At 31.4% G+C, this 22,298-nt stretch overlaps 2 protein-coding genes across 7 annotated transcripts; one reads left to right on the forward strand and one right to left on the reverse strand.

Moving 5' to 3' along the window:
* The first annotated feature begins 10,068 nt into the window (after positions 1 to 10,068).
* Positions 10,069 to 13,295, forward strand: LOC122596520 (beta-glucuronosyltransferase GlcAT14B-like). Its single transcript, XM_043769107.1, has 5 exons — positions 10,069 to 10,236; positions 10,900 to 11,618; positions 11,698 to 11,773; positions 11,849 to 11,964; positions 12,604 to 13,295. Exons 2-5 carry the CDS (start codon positions 11,042 to 11,044, stop codon positions 13,101 to 13,103), a joined length of 1,269 nt encoding a protein of 422 aa, XP_043625042.1. The 5' UTR covers positions 10,069 to 10,236; positions 10,900 to 11,041; the 3' UTR covers positions 13,104 to 13,295.
* A 532-nt stretch (positions 13,296 to 13,827) lies between these two features.
* LOC122594934 (protein SPA1-RELATED 3-like) lies at positions 13,828 to 18,455 on the reverse strand. 6 transcript variants are annotated; one of them, XR_006323154.1, is made up of 8 exons: positions 17,654 to 18,455; positions 17,323 to 17,480; positions 16,371 to 17,154; positions 15,888 to 16,031; positions 15,791 to 15,799; positions 15,491 to 15,705; positions 14,374 to 14,433; positions 14,151 to 14,241 (listed from the first exon to the last, which is right to left on the reverse strand). XR_006323154.1 is itself a non-coding variant. In XM_043767218.1 (7 exons), exons 1-7 carry the CDS (start codon positions 18,212 to 18,214, stop codon positions 14,053 to 14,055), a joined length of 2,205 nt encoding a protein of 734 aa, XP_043623153.1. In that variant the 5' UTR covers positions 18,215 to 18,410; the 3' UTR covers positions 13,828 to 14,052. The 6 variants fall into 6 exon arrangements, 5 of the variants coding, with proteins under 5 accessions (XP_043623153.1, XP_043623156.1, XP_043623157.1 ...); XM_043767218.1 differs by having other exon boundaries at positions 13,828 to 14,241; positions 15,491 to 15,799; positions 17,654 to 18,410; XM_043767221.1 differs by having other exon boundaries at positions 13,828 to 14,241; positions 15,491 to 15,799; positions 17,323 to 17,566; positions 17,654 to 17,672.
* Between the last annotated feature and the right edge of the window lie 3,843 nt (positions 18,456 to 22,298).

Raw genomic sequence — 22,298 nt, forward strand, 5'->3', positions numbered from 1 at the left:
TAAGCTAATTTCTCACTATCTTTTTTTACCAAGTCAAGTGTGAAGCTTTTCTTGGCATATGGATTTATTGTCGCATCATATTCATCAATTTGTGGATCCATATTTCATATTGTATGCATGTTTTACAAAACGATAAGGGAAAGATCGAGGAAGAGAATTTTTTGCAAGGGAGAGAATTGAAGGGCTAGAACATGAATAGGTGAAAATATGAAAAGACTAAAATGTGTTAGTGTTTACATACACTACCCTTACCTTAGCTAGCTTGTTGCAGGTTATGTCGTACTTTTTCTCAGTGTATGTTTCCTTGTACAGGAATTTGGTCAATGTATGTTTAAAGTGGCCGATTACATGGCTATGCTTGTATGTGATTTTCACTTTGACCATTTACCATGTCATGGTTATGTGTTTATTGTTGATATCTCGATTTTTTCTTTTTATCATTTTATATTTTCTTACATGATTTGTTTCAGTATGTAATGTAATTGTTATATAAATATATCTGTACCATAGTTTTAGTATTTGTTGTAGTCTATTCTTCAAAGGGAAATAAGAATTTTTAGATCATTTAGTTAGTAGATTGATCATTTTTCTTCTTTAAATGTTTCATTAAGAGCATTTTATACAAAATTCTCCCATGTAACTTTTAACAAGGGTGTTTTTTATATAATATAATATGAGAAAAGTAAGTATAAGACTGTTATGCATCCAATTTGGGTGAAAAAACTTCTCATATACCAATATTTTAATATTTTAAATAAATGTTTGACCTCCCATGATTTTTATGATTTAAAAAAAAAATATGTGAGGAGTTTTCACCCAACTTAATGCCTAACAACCTCATATTTTCTTTCCCCATGTAATATAGATGTTATGGAAGCCACATGTTTTATTATCCATTGATTGTTACTCCGTATTTCTTTATTTCTCCACCATGAGAATCAACTAAATCCTAATGTAAATTACATGTTGTTTTCGTTTAAAACAAACTCAAATCACATTATGATTGCAAAAAAGCCATTGAAATCACTCAAATCAGTAAATCAGTAATGTTTATTGAACTACGTTTTGATTAGTGACTTGCATTGATCAATAACAACGTTGATTATGGACTTAATTGATTAATGATTAAGCATAAAATTTCAGAATTTTACGAATATCAATTTATGTAAGGTGCCACTGAATACAAACAAGGCCACAAGTTTGAGGCGGAGGAAACAAACAAAATGGCTATTTATTCAACATTTCTAGTTTTTGTTCATTGTATTTTCAGAAGTCATCGATCTTATGGTTCCAATTTCTTTTCTAGCTTATAATACTTCTTCTTTAATATCCTTTTTAAAAATTTCCAAGAAGTATTGTAGTTTGGAATTTAACAATTTGTCATTCTAAAAGAAAAAAAAAAAACTTTTTTCATAGACTTTGGTTGATACATAAACTACGTGGTGATTTAAAATTGTGTATTTCATTTGTTAAGTGGAATAATTAGAAATGAAAATTATTTATCAAAATTAATTCATTTATCAGGAAGGAAGCAATATCAACGCTTCTCTTTCAAAATAATTTTAAAATTTATAATGGGGTAAAAACTTAGACTAAAAATTATGATTATTAATTAACTTGCACCTATTTTTCTAAGTTTATACTCCATAATGAAAAAAAAAAGTGATAGATCATTTGTTAAAATTTTTATTGTTCACTATACATGAAATCTATGTTAAAAAAAATAAAATAAAAAAAATCTATGTTAACATTTGGTAATTAACTCTTAAAAGTTTAACAAAGATAAAATACAAAAAAGTATATTGATGCTTTATAATAGAATATTTAATTAGCTACCTATAAAAACGACTTATTAAACAATTATTCTACGACAATATAAAATTAGTAAAAAAAATTATCTTGCGATTTTATACAATTATAAGCACACAAAAGATAAGATCCAATCCAACGAATAAGACGTGCATCCAACACGCATTAATTTTATATCGATCTATCTATATCTATATCCATTAGTACGGTATCCGCATAATGCGACGGTGGTTGTAGCAGTGACGGTGTGGTAGTGGGAGCGATTGTTGGTGTGGAGGCGGATTCAAGTGGTGTAGATAATTGATGTAAAAGTAACTGATTTAAAGGTTAATACAGATATTTTAAATGATAAATGACTGATAGTGTAATTTAATCATTTATGTTATTTTAGATAATTTATCCATGTAACATTCAAAGAGAGAGTTGTTTTCTTTATTAGATATTATTACAAAAGTATTGATTAGTTGTATAAGGAAATTATAATTAAGAAATAAGGGTATTTTAGGCATAAAAAAATGATAGAATTTTTTAAAATATAAATTTTAATATGTTTTATAAGGATTTATAAATATAGATGTTTATAAATATAGGTAATGAAAGGAAATGTTCCATAAAAAAAAGAAGAAAAATGCATTATGTGGTAGGGTCCACGGAATAATTGTGTGGCCAACAATTATAGCTATGCTGGTGAACGGCCAGAAACTTCTAATTTCTAATTTTACCTTGATCGAACGGCTCAGAACCAGTGGTGAGTGTGTCACTGATCACGTAATTGTTCGTGGACAATTACGAAGCCACTTCATTAATTTTAGTCGTACCATCTAACGCCACCATTGACGACGCGTTTGTTGTATTGGATATCAACTTTTTTTTTTTTACTTTCACATATATTTGTGACAAAATATTATTTACCCGCAATTCAAACCATCCATAATCAACCGTCTATCAATGATGCCAGTGACATAAAATTCACAAATAGGTTGTGTCTATACTCTATACAAATGTGTGAGTTTAGATTAAAAAAAAAACTTTCTACTCTTTGTGACAAAGATTTCGCAGTATCGATTGAGCTATAGCCTAAATGTCATTATGTCATTCGCAACATATATAAGACTTTTACTTGTACAGTTCTAGTAGAGAATTTTTTTTACTTTATTTGATTTTATGACTATACGTCTATACATCATTCAGAATACGAATTTCAAATGATATTTTTTTGTTAAAACATGAAAATGATGCAAGACTACCCATTTGAAGTGATAGTTTACGGTGTTAGTTTTTAATCAAGTTTTATGTATCATTATAGTTTAATTTTAAAGAAAATGTTGTTTACTAAATTGTAGGTTTATTTTATCACCATCGTCGTACGAAAAAAAATTCTAACATAAGAGAATTGTAACTTCATTCAACTTGATAACTTGTTATCATGTATACAACGCACATGATAGAAAAACCTAAAACTACTAGGTTTATAATCCTATAATCATTATGTGTTTAAACCCATTGTAAGATTTATAAACCTATATATGATCACTATATGTTTTTTTAATAGCCAAAAAACTTAGGATTATGATTACGAATGCAATAAACTATGCTCGATTGTCTATGTTATGTAACGATGTATTTGGGTGTCTAACGCATGTAACTAATATTTCAACCAGTCATTTGATACATGCTTTAGACACCCGAATACATCGTTACATAACATAGATAATCGGACAAAGTTTATTACAACCGAAAACACTAATCCCAAAAACTTATTATATATCAAACAAATTAAGTTAATAAATCTATGATCACTATATGTATTATGTATTTTTTTTATAAATAAATTAACAGTCAATTGTGGATTAGTACATATGCATATAAATCTTTTGAATGCCATGTGATTTAAATCTCTTCCCATCTTATAAAGCTTTGTCCATAATTAGCTATTTCTTGAAGCTTTGTTCATAAGCTATTTCTTTGTGAGCATTTTTGTAAAGTTACCATTGTTAGATGTCTTAAATATGTAACTTTGCATATAAAATTAGTAGTTGTTAATAGCCTAAAAAACACCCATGGTGTTACTTTTCATTGATACTTTTTATATATCGATCGTATATTATATTTTATAAGCTATTTCTTGAAGCTTTGCTCATAAGCTAATTGTCTCTGAACTTTTCTATAACTGTTGATGTCTTAAAGATGTAATTTTGTATATAAAAGAACTAGTTGTTAATAGCCTAAAAAACACCCATGGTGTTACTTTTCATTGATACTTTATATATTATAGATAATAGATAAATAATAGATACTACATTATATATGGTAGACAGTCTTTGGAATTGTATATCCTATACGGAGGGGAATTCCCTCAAGTTCCCCCAACTTGACTAGTCAAGTCAAGTTGGGAGGATCTTGACCTTTGATTGAAAATCAAAGGTCAAAATTTAAAGTTAATGATTGAATCATATCCCTTGATTTTTAATCAAGGGTCAAGATCCTCCCAACTTGACTGAGAGAACTTGAAGGAATCATCATCCATTACATACATGGTAGAGAATCTTTGGAATTGTATTTTGGAAATGTTATTTGACAATTGAGATTGCATAATTTAAATAATAATAAAATTTATTTGTTTAACATAAAAGTGATAATTTGCATTTTTCAGAAGAAAAAAACAAGTTTCAAAAAACTAAAGAAAGACAACTTTTTCAAAATACCATTTTATACAGCAACTTTAAAAAGTTAACCACTATTTCATAAGTTAGGCAATTTTTAGTTTAATTTATAAAAATTGAAATATTATTTAAATGTGCTGTTATTGTATCAACTTTAATCTCAAAAAATAAGATGATGTAATTAGTATAGAAGAAGAAAAAAACTTAAAAAGATGATTTTTGTGTTTCTTGACAAACAAGTGAGCAAACTTTTCAATAAAGTTGTAAGAAGATGCCATTACGTCTCCTTTGTTTGACTCGTAAACTCGTAACAAATGGGTTGAGTAGAAGGACATGGATGTAATTATGTAAATGACACGGTCAGCTTTGTATTGACTTTGATTGATATATTCCAAATGCCAATATTCAAGTCCGAAGATGAAGGCTCATCCACGTTAACGGTTTACTTCAATTAATTTTTTTTTTCTTTTCACTTTCAAATAAAAAAAATATATAAAAAATCTTATTTTTATTTTACTTTAGGCAAATTACACTGACGATATGTATTAATTGTTCAGATAACTAGTTTCATACTTCATTTTTAGAAATTATGTAAATTATATTTAGGGTTTACATTTTTTCAATGGGACAATACCAACATGTATGACTTTTAAAAAGTACTCAATTATGCTTCGAGGAGAAAAAAAGGTACTCATAAATCATAATACTTAAATATGACTGACATTATTTTTAAAATATATGCATGAAAGTATGAAACTAGTCAATCAAAACCACAAGCACCATATGTGTAATTTGCTTTCCTATATTTAACAAAATTGAGAAATATATACTAAAAGATACATGCATGTCTCAAATAAAGTGTTCTATGAATCTATATTGCTAGACTTATTTCAAACCTTTTGAGGTATCTCTTGTTGTATATTTTTTTTTTGTGTTTGGAGTTATTTATTATGGGATAAATTATACTTTTGGTCCTGAACTTGATACGTTTTTTACTTTTAGTCACTAAACTTCATAATTTGCAAATTATACACTAAACTTGCAACTTTTTTTCACTTTTGGTCACCGCGTCAGCTTTGTTACCTTTCCTCCGTTAACTTACTCAGGTTCGTTAGTTTTTTTTCACTTATCGTCCTTTTCATTTATTCCATTATTAATAATGATAATCGGCCTACCTTCAGGTCTTAGATATTGTTTTGTTTGATTAGTGAAAATACATATTCATATGTGAGGCGTTTTGAAACAGTTTTTTTTTATGTTTACAGTTTACTACTTTATTGATTATAAAATAGTTTGATTAGATAAAATAGATTTTGTTTTTAAACGAAGATGAAATAATTGTTAGATTTTTTTAGTGTTGTTTGAATTTTTTTAGTTTTCTTATGTCTACTTTAATCGTAAATATTTTTGTTTGTGTTATATATATTTATATAATTTTCTTTAATTCATTTTATTAGCTATTACTATAATAGTAAATATTTTTGTTTGTGTTATATAAATTTGTAATAAATCATATAAGTGGATTGAGTTTTGAATGTACTTTTCATCGATTATCACTTTTAATAATGGAATAAATGAAAAGGATGAAACGTGGAAAAAAAACTAACGAGTTTGGGCAAGTTAACGGAGGAAATGTAACAAAGCTGACGCGGTAACCAAAAGTGAAAAAAAGTGACAAGTTCAGTGTATAATTTGTAATTTTTAAAGTTTAGTGACTAAAAATGAAAAACGTGTCAAGTTTAACGACCAAAAGTGTAATATACTTTATTCTGAATGGCTTATCTATATAAGAAGATTAAAAGATAAAAATAAATCATATTTGTATATATGTAAGTGATCTTGCCTTCTAAGCTAAAAAACGATTATTATTTCCGAAAGAATGAAGAAATATTTAGATAGTCGATCATCAACACATCTATATCTTTTGTAAAGTATATTAACATGATTCTTTCAGCTAATGATTACTAGTCCAACTCGTATCCCAGGTTTTACCCAATATTTTGAGTTTGATCTTTAGGGATAGTAAGTCTTGGGGTTTTTTTCTCCGAATACATGTAACGGTCCATGGTCAACATCTCGTTGTCTAGGGTACGTGTAAGGTTTCACCATTATATGGTGAGGTTTCCTTGATGTCGCACACCGATTGAATGTTCGGAAAAAAAACATGTTTCTTTCAATCATTCAGTTTTTTGAAATATTAAGAATATTTATACCCTGTACATAATGAACACAATACGTTAGCAAACTTTGTCTACAAAAAAAAGTACCTTTACTGAATTAAAGTCAATTTATAAAATTTATTACACAACTCTTAAGATAATCATAACTCGTTTATGATCAATAACATATACTACTCGTGAGTTGTGACCGACAATCAACCCCTCCCCCCCTTCTTATACCTCTATAGTCATTTCGTCTTGTGGACATTCATTTAGTTAAAATATACTTTTATAACATATATAATATAAAGTTTTAACAAACTTTTGTTTGGTTTAGTTTATCCTTTTAAAAATTATTAAGAAAAACAAAATTTTTAACATATACTATTCGCGAGTTGCGACCGTCAGTCATTACCACTATTTGTCGCCGTCACCACCAGGGATGATACCACTGTAGGTTTTTCATCATGTGGACATCCATTTGGTTATATTAACATTCTAGATTATTCCTCGCATAATACGCGAGTTAAACTTATTAACTTTTCACTCCCAAAAATTCATTGGAGATGTCCAATGACATGTTAAATTTGTATGATATCGTAATTTAACAAACACAGATAAAGATGTTGAAAAATGGTAATGTTGTCATTTTTATAATCGTTTAAATTTTTTAATTATTCTAAGCACAATATACTTATTAATATCTTTTATTTAAATATCATAAGATACCAACAATGTAAACAAAAGACTTATAACCAGTTCTCGCTCATTTGCCTTATATATATATATTAGGACCAATTTTAGGACATGTGTTTTTTTGTAACTTACACATCACCATGATTATCTCCAACCACCACCATAATCATCTCTGACCACCACCATGATTTTTCGGCCACCGTGTCGTCAGAAAGTCTTAATGTTTTTACAAAAAAGTCTTATATACCGTAGTAGATGATGATGGTGGTGTGTAAGTTACAAAAAACACATGTCCTAATTGGTCCTAAAATAAGAGGTGGTTCTAAAATAATTCACCTCTATATAGTATATGATAAAATCCTATATAAAGTCATAACTTGATGACAACGTATAACATAAAATAAATGTAAATGTTTTTTTATGTTTTGTTGATGTCATATTTAGTTAGTAGTATTTTTAAAGATAAATAGCTCATTAAATATTATTCTTTTATTTGGTAAATTCTTTCTATCATGAAATATTTTTTTATATTTTGTTAATGTAATAAATACTCATATATAAATTAGTTTGTTAGTCAAATTAATATCTCCAAACTCACTTACAATATATCACTAACAATAATTATATACATTTTTTAAATATATTTTTTTTACTTTTAAAATTTTAGTTAAAATGTACGGGTTGAATCCAGGTTAATTTTGATTTAATTAGAATATATACTTTTTTTAATCGTTTTTCACAATCACCAATTATACTTTAAACTTTATGCGTGATGTTAATGGTGATTTCTTTCGTATTGAATGTAACTAGGAAATTTACCTGTATGTTAAATTGTTAATGTTATTTTTTTTTTATACTTTAATATATCTATATCTATATCTATCTATCTATATATAGATAGATTTTTACAAAATATATTATTCACAAAATAAATATATAGAAAAAAATTTCATAGTACAATTTATACTCATACGAGATGGGTACCCGCAATGCGGCGACGGTGGCGGCAATGTGTGGTGCTAGTAGCAGTGGTGGTAACGATGTGACTATTAATCTAAAAGTAATTGAGGTAAATGGTAGTGTAGTTATTTTATGGTTAAGAGATCTTTTGTAAATAACTTTATTAACAATATTGTAGAGATATATGTGAAAATATTTAAATTAATTAATAAATAAGATAGATAGTTTGGATAAGTATGAGTGTAAAATATATAAGGGATATATTGGGTGAATTGGTGTGTGAGTTAGAAATGTGTTGAAAAGTAAGGGTATTTTAGGTATTTTAAAGGTAGAGAGTTGAAAAAAGAGATGCTAGTTTGTTTATTAATACGAGAGCAAGTACCCGCACATTGCGGCGGTGAGATGGTGGGAGTGATAGATCATAGAGTGTGATAGCCAAATGACTTAGCTGTACGGGCTCCGCCCTCGAATTTAAAAATTCGTCGAAAGTATATCGAATGACATCTCTAATGAAAGAGTATGAAATTTTAAGAACACTAATATAATTTTTATAATCTATTGATGTACGGTTTTTGAGGTAAAGTATTTTGAATGAATTGGAGGAATAAATGAATGGAGCAGAGAGAAAAAAAATGATTTGTTGAGAGATAAATAGTGTTAGGTAAATGTTGAAACTTAAAATGTAGACAGAGAATACATGCTTTATAATATAGTATAGATAGATATAGATATAGATTACGCGATAATCTCTTTAATATTTATCCACTCAACTCTAAACTCTCAATTATAAATTAAATGAAGTAATAATTGGAGTTAAGCAAAGGTTAAATAAAGTAATACTATAAAACAAATGAAATTAACATGATAGACGGATATATTGGGGGGTTTTCTATAAGTCGTAGACGTGTTTACGAGATTATTTATAAGAGATGCCACTTTCTAAGTTAAATACAAAAACGGTTAAAATAGTGTAATTACACTTATTTTTATAAAATGTTCGTGTCACGGGACGGCTAGTCGTTACAACCATATGGGTAGACAATCACTAGCGATCGATCTACGAAGTGAGGATCACAGGGGAGGAGAACTTCACCAATTACACTTATTATTATTGTCTGAAAAAGAAAAAAACCAATGCAATTAATAATTTAATAACATAAAATTAGAGTAAGGGGGAAGGGAGTGGTGGATGGCATAGGGCGCGGCATGCCATGCCGCCGAGGGAACACCGACGCCAACCCTCCGACATGACAACGACATGATGAGTAGCGGCATATAAGCCCGGCGAGGTATGAACGTTGGGAGGTGGGGACACGAGGCAATATTCGAAAATATGTTTATATTAAAAAAGGAAAATATTGAAAATATGTTTTTATTAAAAAAGAAAAAGTTTGATTAAATTAAATAAAAAAGAAAATTTTTTTTGAGAGGAATAGGAAAGTCATGAATGCCATTAAAAATAGTTTGGAGGGATAGTTGGGAGGGATGAAAAAGAAAATTGAGTTGGATAAAAATGATTGATAGAATTTAAAAGAGATGAAGATTTCAACCACACCACTCCCTTCCCCTTAATAACATTGATATTGTATCATTTATTATATTACATGAACCCTTACATGAATTAATATAAAATTAGTTGACCGTTATAAATGAAACGTAATAATAAATGAATTAGGACGATAAATAGTCGGTGTCATTAAACCTCAGAAATTCCATCATGTCGTATCGATTATCAAAACAACTATACAAATGTGAAAACAATATCTAATTCTTGACAAACAAAAACAAATTCCAAAAATAAAATAAAATAAATTTTCATCAAATCATAAAAAAACACAGTGGGTATTGTGTCTTCTTGTTCTCTCTCCCATAACCAACATAAACCTTGGATAGTTGTTCTTCACCTGTACTATATATTTCTTATATATAATGCTGTCTTAAAATCCCAGGTACATATTTGAGCATTTATATAAGTTATTGTGATAGAATTTCTGGGTTTTTGCTTTAATGTAATGGGTCGTTGCTGAATTTGCTTAATTTCTGGGTTTAACCAACATAAACCTTGGATAGTTAGTATTTACAGGATCAACAGTTAGTTTTTTTTTTTTTTTAATCTTACTATCCGATATAGATATTGTTTTATACTACATTTTTTGAAGTTATTGTGTAAAAAATTATGGGAATTTTGTTTTAGTGTAATGGGTCAGTGCTGGATTTGCTTAATTTGTAGTTATGCATATTAAATTTAGTAGTTTTAGTACTATAAATGCTTAAAGATACTATCTTTGTGTTAATTTTTGATATGAGTATTGTTTTAATAGCATTTTTGGAGTATATGTTGATTTTTGTAGTGTTGAATGGTTAGTTAAAAAATTTGAATTTGATAGCTGATAGGTAAATAGTTTAGCTCAATCTATGGAATTATATATATATTATTGTGTATATTTATTGATACTAAATATATATTTATTAGTGTGTGATTACTTTTTTGTTGCTATGTTCTTTGTCTGATCTTTAAAGTTGAGTTCTTGATTGTTTTTATCAATTACTCCTAGTAAAATAAGAATTCATGAAAAATGATCTTTTTGTGTTCTTGATGTTATCTTAAACAGCTAAAGATTCGACAGCCACAAAACGGAATCTGATCGAATTTGGTTACTATTTGAACATCTTGTTGGACTAAACTTGTTCCATGGGGCTACAAATTGTCGAAGAGAATTGATTTGAATAAGTGTATAATCTAGAAGACAAGAAATGATGTTGAGACTTAAACAAATGAAGTATTTTCACTTGGAGAAACGATGGGCGTTCCCGCTAGCTATAACTTCAATTGTGACTCTTTTTCTCTTTGCAACATGTTTGAATTTGGGCACTGTGTCTTCAATATCCAAAATCAATTTGTTTTTTGGAATTAGGCCAGATAAAACAAGCAACAACTCTGCTGAAGAAAAGTTTGCTCCGCCTCCACCACCTGCTCGCCCAAATATACCTCGTTTTGCTTATTTGGTTTCGGGATCAAAAGGGGATTTGAATAAGTTATGGAGGACGGTAAGGGCATTGTATCATCCGTGGAACTATTATGTTCTTCATCTTGATCTTGAATCACCACTTGAGGAGAGAATGGAGCTTGCTTCACGAGTTGAAAATGATACCACTTTTGCTGCGGTTGGGAATGTGTATGTGATCCCGAAAGCTAATATGGTTACGTATAGAGGACCAACAATGGTATCAAACACTCTTCACGCGTGTGCCATTCTTCTCAAGAAATATAAAGATTGGGATTGGTTTATAAATCTAAGTGCCTCGGATTATCCTCTCGTGACTCAAGATGGTTCGTTCTTTATTTCAAGTAATAATTTAAGGATTGTTTCATCATATCTGTTTAGGTTGATTGTCGAACTTCATTGCAGATCTTCTTTTTTCATTTCGTGATTTGAAGCGGGATTTGAATTTCATAGAGTACACAAGCCGATTAGGCTGGAAAGAGTAAGCACCATGTAATTATGCACATTTGCTCTATGTGCAACTCGTTATTAAAAGTACATATTTTTATGTATGCAGGAAACAAAGGGCAATGCCATTGATGGTTGACCCGGGACTGTACCAGAACACAAAGTCAGAGATCTTTTGGGTGCAACCAAAACGGGCACTCCCGACATCTTTTAAATTATTTACAGGTATGAATTATTAACTCAAACCTATGAACTTGTTTCAAGATAAGGTTGTTGGCATTGAGTTTTTAAAGTGATTCTGTGATATGGAAAATTATAAACAATTCAATACGAGATAATCAGCTTTAACAAAACAGGCTGTGAATTTCAGATTTTGAGGTTGATAATTGGATAGTCTTTATGTCAGATTGACCTTTAAATAATCAGATAACTGATAGCTGGAATCAGTTTTGTTATAGCCACTCCAGAACTGATCCACAAGTGATTTTTTGACCCCCGAATAATGAGATACCGATAACTCATTTACTTGAAAGTAGAAACTAATTATGTACTTGTGAACCCTCGAGCTTTAGCTCATGTGGTATGTGTGATTATCAACCAACCTACAGGTTGTGGGTCTAAGTCCCATGGTAGACATATTGTAGATATGTGTTGAATTAGTGTGGATCTATCTAGTTGCCTTTCAAAAAAAGAGTTCATGTACATGTGAAAAATGCAAAAAACTGATATCACTTTTACAAAACAACTACCCTGCTAATGTTGTATGCAAAAACTGAATGTGCAACCAGGGAAAACATCCATTAGGAGTCTCAGATGGCAAAATATTATGTTTAAATTCCGTTATGAAATATCACATTTTTGCAGGGTCGGCATGGATGATATTATCACGTTCTTTTGTCGAATATTGCATATGGGGTTGGGATAATCTTCCAAGAACTCTACTCATGTACTACACAAATTTCGTCTCGTCACCAGAAGGTTACTTCCAAACAGTTATCTGCAATTCCCCTGAATTTGTTCAAACAGTGGTGAACCACGATATGCACTTTATTTCATGGGACACCCCTCCAAAACAACATCCACATGTTCTTACCATAAATGACACAGACAAAATGATAGCAAGTGGAGCGCCATTTGGACGCAAGTTTAAGCAAGATACCCTTGTTTTGGATAGAATCGACCAAGAGTTATTACATCGTAAGAATGGGAGCTTCACCCCAGGTGGATGGTGCAAGGGCGACCCATTGTGCACCAAAGTTGGGAAACCCACACGGGTGAAAGAGGGCCCTGGCGCCCAAAGGCTTAGTAAGCTAATAAGCAACTTACTTCAACAACCTATGTTTAGTAAAAGTCAATGTCAATAGTTATATATGAAGTAGAACTGAAAATAGTGCTTACAATATGAGTATATGCTATATAGCATTTTTGCTTGGGGACGTAAGGATTAAACTTGATTATACATTTAGTTTAATCTGCAATTTGCAAGCTGATGAACAGTTGTCACATTGTATCTAAAGTGCAATGTTTTTGTTGTTATATTGAGTGAATTTCCGTTACTCTCTTCTTGGTGAAATCTTAAATATGAAGCAATGATCCCTCAGGAACCTTGGACTTGAACTACTCCAACAGAAGTGGTATACTCGGGGTTGTCATTACGGTATACGTTTGGATGTATCATTATAAATCTAATTAGGCTTCAGTTTCTAAAATTTGGACCTGAACCATCCAATCAAATTCAAAATTCGAACCAAGTTACCATTAGTCAGTTGGTTTGGTTTCAGCTATTTGGTTGCATCGACTTCATGAGGATATTGTTTTGATCCGTGAGGGGTAATGCCATTCTCATGGGGTTATCAACCATGACGCGTTGCCATGTTACATTTTTATGGAAAGTTCATAAATCTCTGGATAAAATGGATACACTGAGGTTGTAGATCAAAAATCCAAACATCCCTACCAGTCTGTCAATGCAAATTTAATTTAAGAAGTTGATTATATCCAATCAGTGAACCCGTAAAAGTCAAACTTTGACTTGCATAAGGACTTGTGAGCTAGGCAGATTGGTAGTTGCCTCTTTATTCACAGACAGCATCACAATCATATCTTCCTTGCAATATGGGAAAACATTACATGTAGTTATTTGGGGTTGAAGTCATACTTTGACTTGCACAAGGGACTTCAAAAATTACAAAATTTAAATGAATATGATCTTCTACCAGTTTTTACTTTTCTCTACTGATTTATATACACAAAGATTTGCATACCCCTCTAATCCCAAAATTTGTTAACTCGAATTGAGTTAAAAATTCAAAACTATTCCATTTCCAAGACCTTGATATTTCCCGTTGAATTTGCGGCTACCAAGGTGGAGGACTGACTACGCCAACACACGGATGAGATGAACTGTTCATTATCATCCACTTCATTTCCTGATATTGGATCTATGGTGTTGAATTTATACGACAATGCAGGCATGGGGAAAGCCTTGTGGTAGATAAAAACCTGTTGACATGTTTACAAATACCATATGAATAATAAGAGTGAAATAGCATTTGCAACTAATTGTTTAGATAGTTGTATCATGGGCTATGAATCTATAGACAAGTGTCTTGGAATAAGATCAGTGGTAGGTACCTCGTTTGTTTCTGAACCAGTAGCAATGTAGCCCTCTGATACAGATAAACCAACAAAATTCTGCACACAAAAAAAACAATGATTTTCTAAGGGAATCACTTGTAGGCTCGGGCTAGTTTAATTTTAACCAATAACTTTTTTGCCAAAGGTAAAATTACTGTATGCATATAAACTCTGAAGCTGAGCATTGCAGTGTCTTTAGATGGTCCAGGAGACCTTAAACTAATTTGTCAAACAACGGTGAATGATATTGAGCCCATATTACAGAAAGTAGAGGTTGCAATTTCGACCCATTTTGTAATGAATTTGTTAGATTTGGGTTATGTTTTATCTCCAACACACCAAATAGGTAAATTCAAAGCAATATAACTAGATTTGAAACTGTTCAAAGGGATTGAAGCTGCACAAATTTTGTTCTCAATGCGGGAAGTCTCTCCTCAAGCATTTTATTCGGAAATTAGATTATTATTTTACTAATATAATCTTCTGTAATCATATTTGACACAGTAACTATTTATATAAAGTTTGACATAAGTGTTTGAGTCAACCTGTTTTGACATGTTTCAATTCATATAGTTACCCAACCTTTCCAATCTTCCACCATTACTATATTAGAGTGGAACTAGAATTACAGTAGATGGGTAGAGATGGAAGACAGATTTACAGGCGTATGCATTTCCCTACGATATGACCTCGGATAGGGATGCATGTATAGAAGGGTAGAGGGGGGGAGATAGATTGAGGTGTGTGTGTATGTAGATGTGTGTGCTTGTATGTCTAATCCTATTATACTATCACAATGTGCACAATATTTTCTAGAACTCACACCTTAGATACACAGTATCTGTAGGCCACTTTACATGCTTTATCTATGTTTCATATACATTTATTAAAGTATGTTATCATAAATATATATCTCAAAACTAGTCGTTTCATGTACCTACGATGGCTACACGGCACTTTTCGAAATACTATTTAAATCGGGGGTCTCCCCGGGAAGCACCTTCTCCCCCTTGAGTAGTGTTATGACTTATGAGTATGATCGTCAACATCTTACCTTCCTCATACCCCACATATATGTGGGATTGGATACTGTTGCTGTACTATAAAAATATACCTTTAGATTGACATGGCCAGTAAATGACTGAAGTGGGCCAAGAACTTGAGATGTGGTGCCTGACAAATCCCAGAGCTTCAGCGTGTTATCAGTGGACGATGATACAAGAGTTGTTGAATCTATGAACTTGATGTAGCTAACCGTTTTCTCATGTCCAACAAATGTGCAAAGGGGTATACTCGTATTGCGTAGATCATAGTAATATACTTTATGATCTGCAGAACCAAATGCAAGATAATTACTAGAATCGGAAAGAAACTGAACGCAACACACATTAGCCCTTGTTCTAATGGTACTAACACTTGCTCCCTGCAGTAGAAATAAACAAAAATGAGTTATTTTGTGCTCAAATATTGTTTTATATCACACTTCAATATCTAAGTAACTATTTAATCACCTGATTAATGTTCCAGAGCTTGACAGAAGCATCATCACTCCCACTGGCCAACAATTTTGGATCTGCAGCAAAATCCACAGACCACACACGTCTCTCGTGCTCTCTCATTGTCACAGATACTTGATTTTGTGTAACATCCCACAACTGAAAATGTATGAATCAACAAAGTAATGTCTATCATTTCGAGGCGCAAGATGGGCGTGTTGGGTAACGGGTCAAAACAGGTTTGATTTGAAATGGATGGGAATGGATTGGGTCAGGTTAACCTGCAACACTCTTTATCCGTTTCGTAAATAATAAAACATTATTAAGTTAATTATGAATTGACATTATCGAAATAGTGCTCTAAGGTACTTAATTGAACAGTTATATGATGTTTGGATAACTCACGACCCATCTCAACCCGTTTAGAAATAATTGGCTTGAAATTGCCACATCGTAGCAAGTATTTTAAAAAATGATCAAGAAAATGATGTGGATTACCTGCACAACACCTTCAAAGTTACTTGAAGCAATCTGGCTTTTGATATAGGGATTCCAACAAAGACTGCTTAGCTTTGATCCGGCAAGGATTTCAACAAGAGGGAAATGTATGTCTTGATTCTCATTCAAGATTGAATCATATTCAAAAACTTTAATTTTCTTATTTACACCGGCTGTTGCAAAAAACTCCCCCTCGCGATCAAAACTCAATGAGCATACAAGGTTTGAAGAATTCAAAATATCACCTTGTTTTAAGTCAGCTTTGACTTTTAATTTACTGAAAGACATGTACTTGGACAGTCCCTCCAAAAATGGACTTATCCACTCACTGTGGTTCGCTCTATTTCTAGGCAGTTGTCTTCCAACAGGTTTGATGGCCTTGTGCCTAGTCGAAAAATAAGCTGATTCTAAATGCTTGAAGTTTTTCATCAATCTAGAACTTTCTTGGTTTTCTTTAGGTGTTTTGATGCGTTTTCTGGACCCTGAACTATCAAGCTCATCATTTTGATGAACATTACTCGAAAATGAAGCTCCATTACCCGAACTCGAATTTTCTTTTCTCCTAATAGATGCTTGCAGTTTCGAAACTTCCTGCAAATCAGAAGACAGAAATGAAACATTTCTGTGCAGGTACTTTGCAGCTTCTTGTTTTCTTTGTTGCAGTAATAAAAGAAATTCCAGCAACATCTCCTGTTCTGCTATCTTTTCTTCAAGCTCTATTACAGCTTCTCTTTCATCTAAATTTTCCTTAATTTCATTAAGAAACTCACTTTGTAACACTTCACTGATAAATTGTAAAAAAAAGTAAGTCATATATTTATAACGCTATGAATAACATATTCTTGTCTAGTTCTCACACATGAGAGATTATTAGCATCAACACTACATAAAAGTAACTATGAACCATAAGAATTCTTGATTTGGCATCAAAAGTGTAAAATTTCCAACTCACTCTATTGTAGGTCTGCACGTTGGGTCAGGATGCAGCAAGCGCATCGACAGAAAGGCTTGTTGTGGCCACATGAAATGTAACTGAGGTGGGAAAACACGATATCTAAACGTAGACATGGCCGCAGTCTTTTCCTCTGGTGAACTACAAGGGTAATATAACTGTTCATGGAAATAAACCCAAAAGTGGGTTATAGAAGACGATAACCCATACTAGTAGGGTAGGTTACTTGATGCTTCAGATATTTCTGATTCAAGATTTGCAACAAATATATAATTAAGCGAAAAAAACAACTATACGAAGCTAAAATCACACATATAAAACACGTACGAACCTCAAAAAGCAGAACGCCTAATCGATACACATCAGAAGCACAACAACTTTCACCCCCTGCAGCCTCCTCTGGACTTGTATACCATTCTGTTTCCATTTGCAATATTTGTTTCATAGGAAACACATGTTTTATCTGTTTTTGTTCGTGTTCTGGCTCTTGTCTAACACTAGATTCAGAAATAACTCGTTCGTGTACTTTACGCGACACAAATGAAGACGTCTGACTATTCGTTACACCATATTCTTGACAAGAGTTTTCAGACCCTGATGAATCCGAGCAAGACGGAGATTCGATAAACGAAACATGGTTCAAAGACGACATAACAAAACATGATGGTCTAACATTGTGAGCAACAAACCCTTTGGAATGTGCTAAGCTCACAATTTTGACTATTTGCATAAATATATGTGAACATTCAATCTTGTCAGCTACTCTTTTTGTGTCGTCTAACCATTGTCTTAAACTTATAGTAACTTGCTTCTTTTCTAATAACGGCGGTTGATCACCGTGATCATGATCACCTGATCTCTGCCAGCCGTTATTAGAAGGTGAGTTTTCCATATATCATCCACCTATACCACCTCCATAAAAATCAAGCCGGCTGGTCTGTAATATCAACACAACCGCCATCTCTGATCACAAAAACATTTTAACTAGCAAATAACTTATATTATCTACATCTATAGTTCTATATATAAATTCTATATTATTATAAGCATAAATTAGAACCACAATTTTTTTTATGGTTTTTTTTATAAAAAGAGGTTCCAGATATGGAAATGGAATCTTCCGAAGTAACCGGTGGATGGCTTTTTATGAAGTATTTTTGGTTTGTTTAACGAAATAATGAAAAATAAAATAAAATAATATACAGATGTATGAATTAAGTAAGAATGTAGTAGTATTAAAAAAGACCAGAAGAAGATATTGTAGCACAGGTTTATTTGAGGCCATAAACTGAACTATCGGTTACTATTCAAACATCTGTTTTTAGTTAACGCACGCGGCATATCTATGTCCTTTGATCCATACCCGCTTGCTTTTCAATTCATATGCAATTTCATTTACCATTTGAATTATTGGAAGGATATAATCTTCTTAACTTAAAGATGAAGTATTTAAGAAAATTAATAGAAAAGATTAGAGACCAACTTTTAAATGGACTTTTAGACCAACTTTTAATGAAATTAAAATGTGTAGATGTTTGGATATAACTTTTTTGAAAGGTGATTTACTTGCAAATGTCAAGAGTTTCAGCATATGTTGTTTTTTAATCAGGTTCACGCTAAGGAGCTTCTTCATCGAATAAAGTCTCAATTTAAATCTCTCGATGAAAAACCCCTATTACTCAGGTATCTAGAGGGGAAATTCATCCATACCCATTGGCAAATGGAAATTAAATATCTAGAGTTGGATTCGAAGTTCTAATCTCTTGTTAGAAAAAGGACCTCCTTGTTACTAGAGTAAAAAAGGGAGATAGTGGAGAATTAAGACATGGTCGTTTTTAAAATAAACAATACTGTAAATGTCTATTCTTCAAATAAATAATGCAACATCTAAATAGCAATAGGGTAGATATTTGGTGAAAAATGAAAGTTACATATAAATCATGTTTTTTTTCTCTCTTTTTGCATATAGCTATCATGGTTACGTTGCAAACTTGACTTTTTGTTCATTGTTTTGGCCATCGTTGTGTGGCATTTGCGGTGACTTATGGGTTTTAGTTGCATAGTTACATAAATGTTTTTGCATACACGGATAAGATTTATAACAAAAATATGTGATGTATAAATCAAAAGTAGTGATGTATATGGGGATCCCAACGGTGGTGTTTTCACTGTGTCCTGGGTGCGTTCTTGAGGACACCGTTGGCACGAAATGTGTTTTAGGTAATTTCTGGATTTGGTGTTCTCATGAAGACTGGGATAAAAGGAGGGGAGGTGAAGCAATGGTCACTCCATCAGTTTATGTGTTGTTGTTTTTGCTTATTATATGTTTAAAATAGATGATAAATGAGAATGAAATAAGAACAATGGTATTATTGTTAGAAGCCATGATGGTATATATATATATATAGTGAAATCAAGAAACAATTTTATAACGGATGATAATACATGTCTCCACATAATTATAAACTTCAAAATTACACATAAGTTATTCATAAAACAATCAAAAAACAATTTTTATGTATGGAATAATCATCGGTTGGGCTTCATTTGAAAAATTCTCAAAGGTTCTCGCAAAAAGAAGGTTCTCAAAATAACTTTATATATACATATATATATATATATTTAAAGGGGTGGATCATTTGTTCGCAACAAGTGGTTTAACTTACGTTGTCTTAGCTGGGTCCGCACTAGAGAGCCCCCTCACCCTCAATACCTAATAGGAGAAGAAACTCCCTACTAAACCGTCCGAAGACATGACATTTAATTGGGATAAAGTCCTGCCCCCTCTGAAGATTTCAAACCTACTTCACTTGAGAACTTTATTGTGAAATTTCTTCAAATGTTCTTCTTATATCTCGAACTCGAGACCTACAGAATATAAAACTGGTGCTCAATCAGTTAGTTATATTAGGAAATACAGGCCATAATGGTATTTGAAGAGAAAGACTAGTGTGATGATAAAATGAAATGAATAGTGATATTACGGAGTATACGGACTCGTGCTGTTTATAATCCTTATTTATGTCATGAAAATGAAATAAGTTGGACCTTTATAGTGGCTTGGAAGTTGGAACATATGTGATGGACTGAGGGACTTCTCGTAATTCATTATCGTGCAATGTAAATTTTTGGAAGTAACATTTTTGCTTTCATAGTTGCAACTTGCATTCTTATTTCAAATACTTAAGCTTTTTCTTCCTCATCCATTTTGGCTAACATTACTCTATACATTAAGAGTGGTGGTTACGAAATTGGCACTATCTCATTGGCTGCATTGTAAATCGTAGCATTGTTTGGATTTTGCCACGTGGAATTTTCGGTTTGAGTTTTTTTCTTCGAGGTTTTTTTTGGTTTCTTGCACAACTTCTTTGTCCCCGTCACACCGTAACATTTCAGATTTTGCAACATACGTTTGGGTTTCTTTTTGTTTTTTTTTGGGGGTTTTTTTTACACAAATAAATTTATATGTTTTACATTTTTTGTTTATATGTTGTTTTCAACTAGTATATTAGAAATTTTCATTCAACCTTTTTGATTTTCCTTCTGCTTTTAGTTTTTGAGTTTTATAAACATATATATATATATAGAGAGAGAGAGAGAAAAGACCCTTATTTTGAGAACCTATTTTTTTTTAAGAACCGTGAGAGCTCCTAAATTTTATATTGGATCACATGTTTTTTTTGTTCATTCACATGTGAAACGTTATAAAAATATATGTTGCAGAATAAATTTTATTTCAAAACCTTATATATAGTCGTTTGTCACATATGAACAGAAAATGTCAACAAATTCATTCACAAATTCATAAAAGGCTTCAAAAGGTTTCTTGTACAACATACTTTTTTTATATCATTTCACATGTGAATGAATAAAAACACATGTGAATATATATATAATTTAAGAGTTCTCATGGTTCTTAAAAAAATAGTTTTCAAAATAAGGAAACTCTTCCTCTCTTTCTTTATATATATATATGTATTTGATACTGCAAACTTTAGATGTGATTGTGTTTCTTGCCTTTGAACAAATTATACATTTAATAAGTCATTTGATATGAAAAACTTTTAAACAAACCTATCAATCACATAATGGTTTTTTTAACGACAAACTATTATACTCTTAGTTCTAGATTACAAGTATGTCTTGAACCAGGACTTTTGAAAATCTCCAATCAATCTATCCCTACAAATGTGATAGATGAGACTTGAATACACGTATATCCAGTAATGGTTTTATTAAGGCAGTTATAAATTCAACACAATTAGACTAACATAACAAAACCGTATCATCACGGTAACTAAAGCCTTAGGCCCCTTCTTATAACCCCCCACTTATTCCACTATTCATCATCTTTTCTCTATTCTAGACACCCCAAGAATACCCCCTACTTATAACCCCCACTATTCATCTATTATTTTATTATATCATTTTTTTTTCTCAAAATTAAATAAACACATTTTATTATAATTAAAACACATTACAATACTTAAAAATAAAAGACAACACAAGGTTAAAAAAGACAGTACTTGTTAATAACACAAAATACATAATAATGATACGATTACTCTTCATCATCTTTTATTAACATTTTTCCTATGTCACGCTAAGCGCTTTCGTCGAGCCACCACTTGTCGTGTTGTAGGCATTTGACTTCCCCGCAATTGTCGTGGTACGATTCGGCCCAAATGCATTGGTCACCCAACGTGTGACCGACCTTAAAAACATCATCGACCAACCTCTTTACAAAATGGTTTGTGGAACATGAAAATGAGTTGAAAGAAATAAGTTTGTGATTTGAAATGGTTATGTTAAGTTGTTTATATATAGGGATATGAAAATTTTTTTAAAAAATTAAAAAAAAATCGATGTGGCTGTTGTTTTGTGAATTTGGGTGTAAAAAGTCTTTATATATATATATATATATATATATATATATATGAGGAGGGTTATTTGAGAACTTCTAAAAAAAAGAACCC

Source organism: Erigeron canadensis, chromosome 4 (assembly GCF_010389155.1).
Source record: "Erigeron canadensis isolate Cc75 chromosome 4, C_canadensis_v1, whole genome shotgun sequence".
Lineage (NCBI taxonomy): Eukaryota > Viridiplantae > Streptophyta > Magnoliopsida > Asterales > Asteraceae > Erigeron > Erigeron canadensis.

Excerpts from the sequence above, each read along its gene's own strand:
- LOC122596520 (XM_043769107.1), top strand. The coding sequence starts at position 11,042 with ATGATGTTGAGACTTAAACAAATGAAGTATTTTCACTTGGAGAAACGA. Across the intron at positions 11,619-11,697 it reads TCCTCTCGTGACTCAAGATG|ATCTTCTTTTTTCATTTCGT; the intron begins GTTCGTTCTTTA and ends ACTTCATTGCAG. Across the intron at positions 11,965-12,603 it reads ATCTTTTAAATTATTTACAG|GGTCGGCATGGATGATATTA; the intron begins GTATGAATTATT and ends ACATTTTTGCAG.
- LOC122594934 (XM_043767218.1), bottom strand. The coding sequence starts at position 18,214 with ATGGAAAACTCACCTTCTAATAACGGCTGGCAGAGATCAGGTGATCAT. Across the intron at positions 17,481-17,653 it reads TAGGCGTTCTGCTTTTTGAG|TTATATTACCCTTGTAGTTC; the intron begins GTTCGTACGTGT and ends TTCCATGAACAG. Across the intron at positions 17,155-17,322 it reads ACGTGCAGACCTACAATAGA|TGAAGTGTTACAAAGTGAGT; the intron begins GTGAGTTGGAAA and ends ACAATTTATCAG.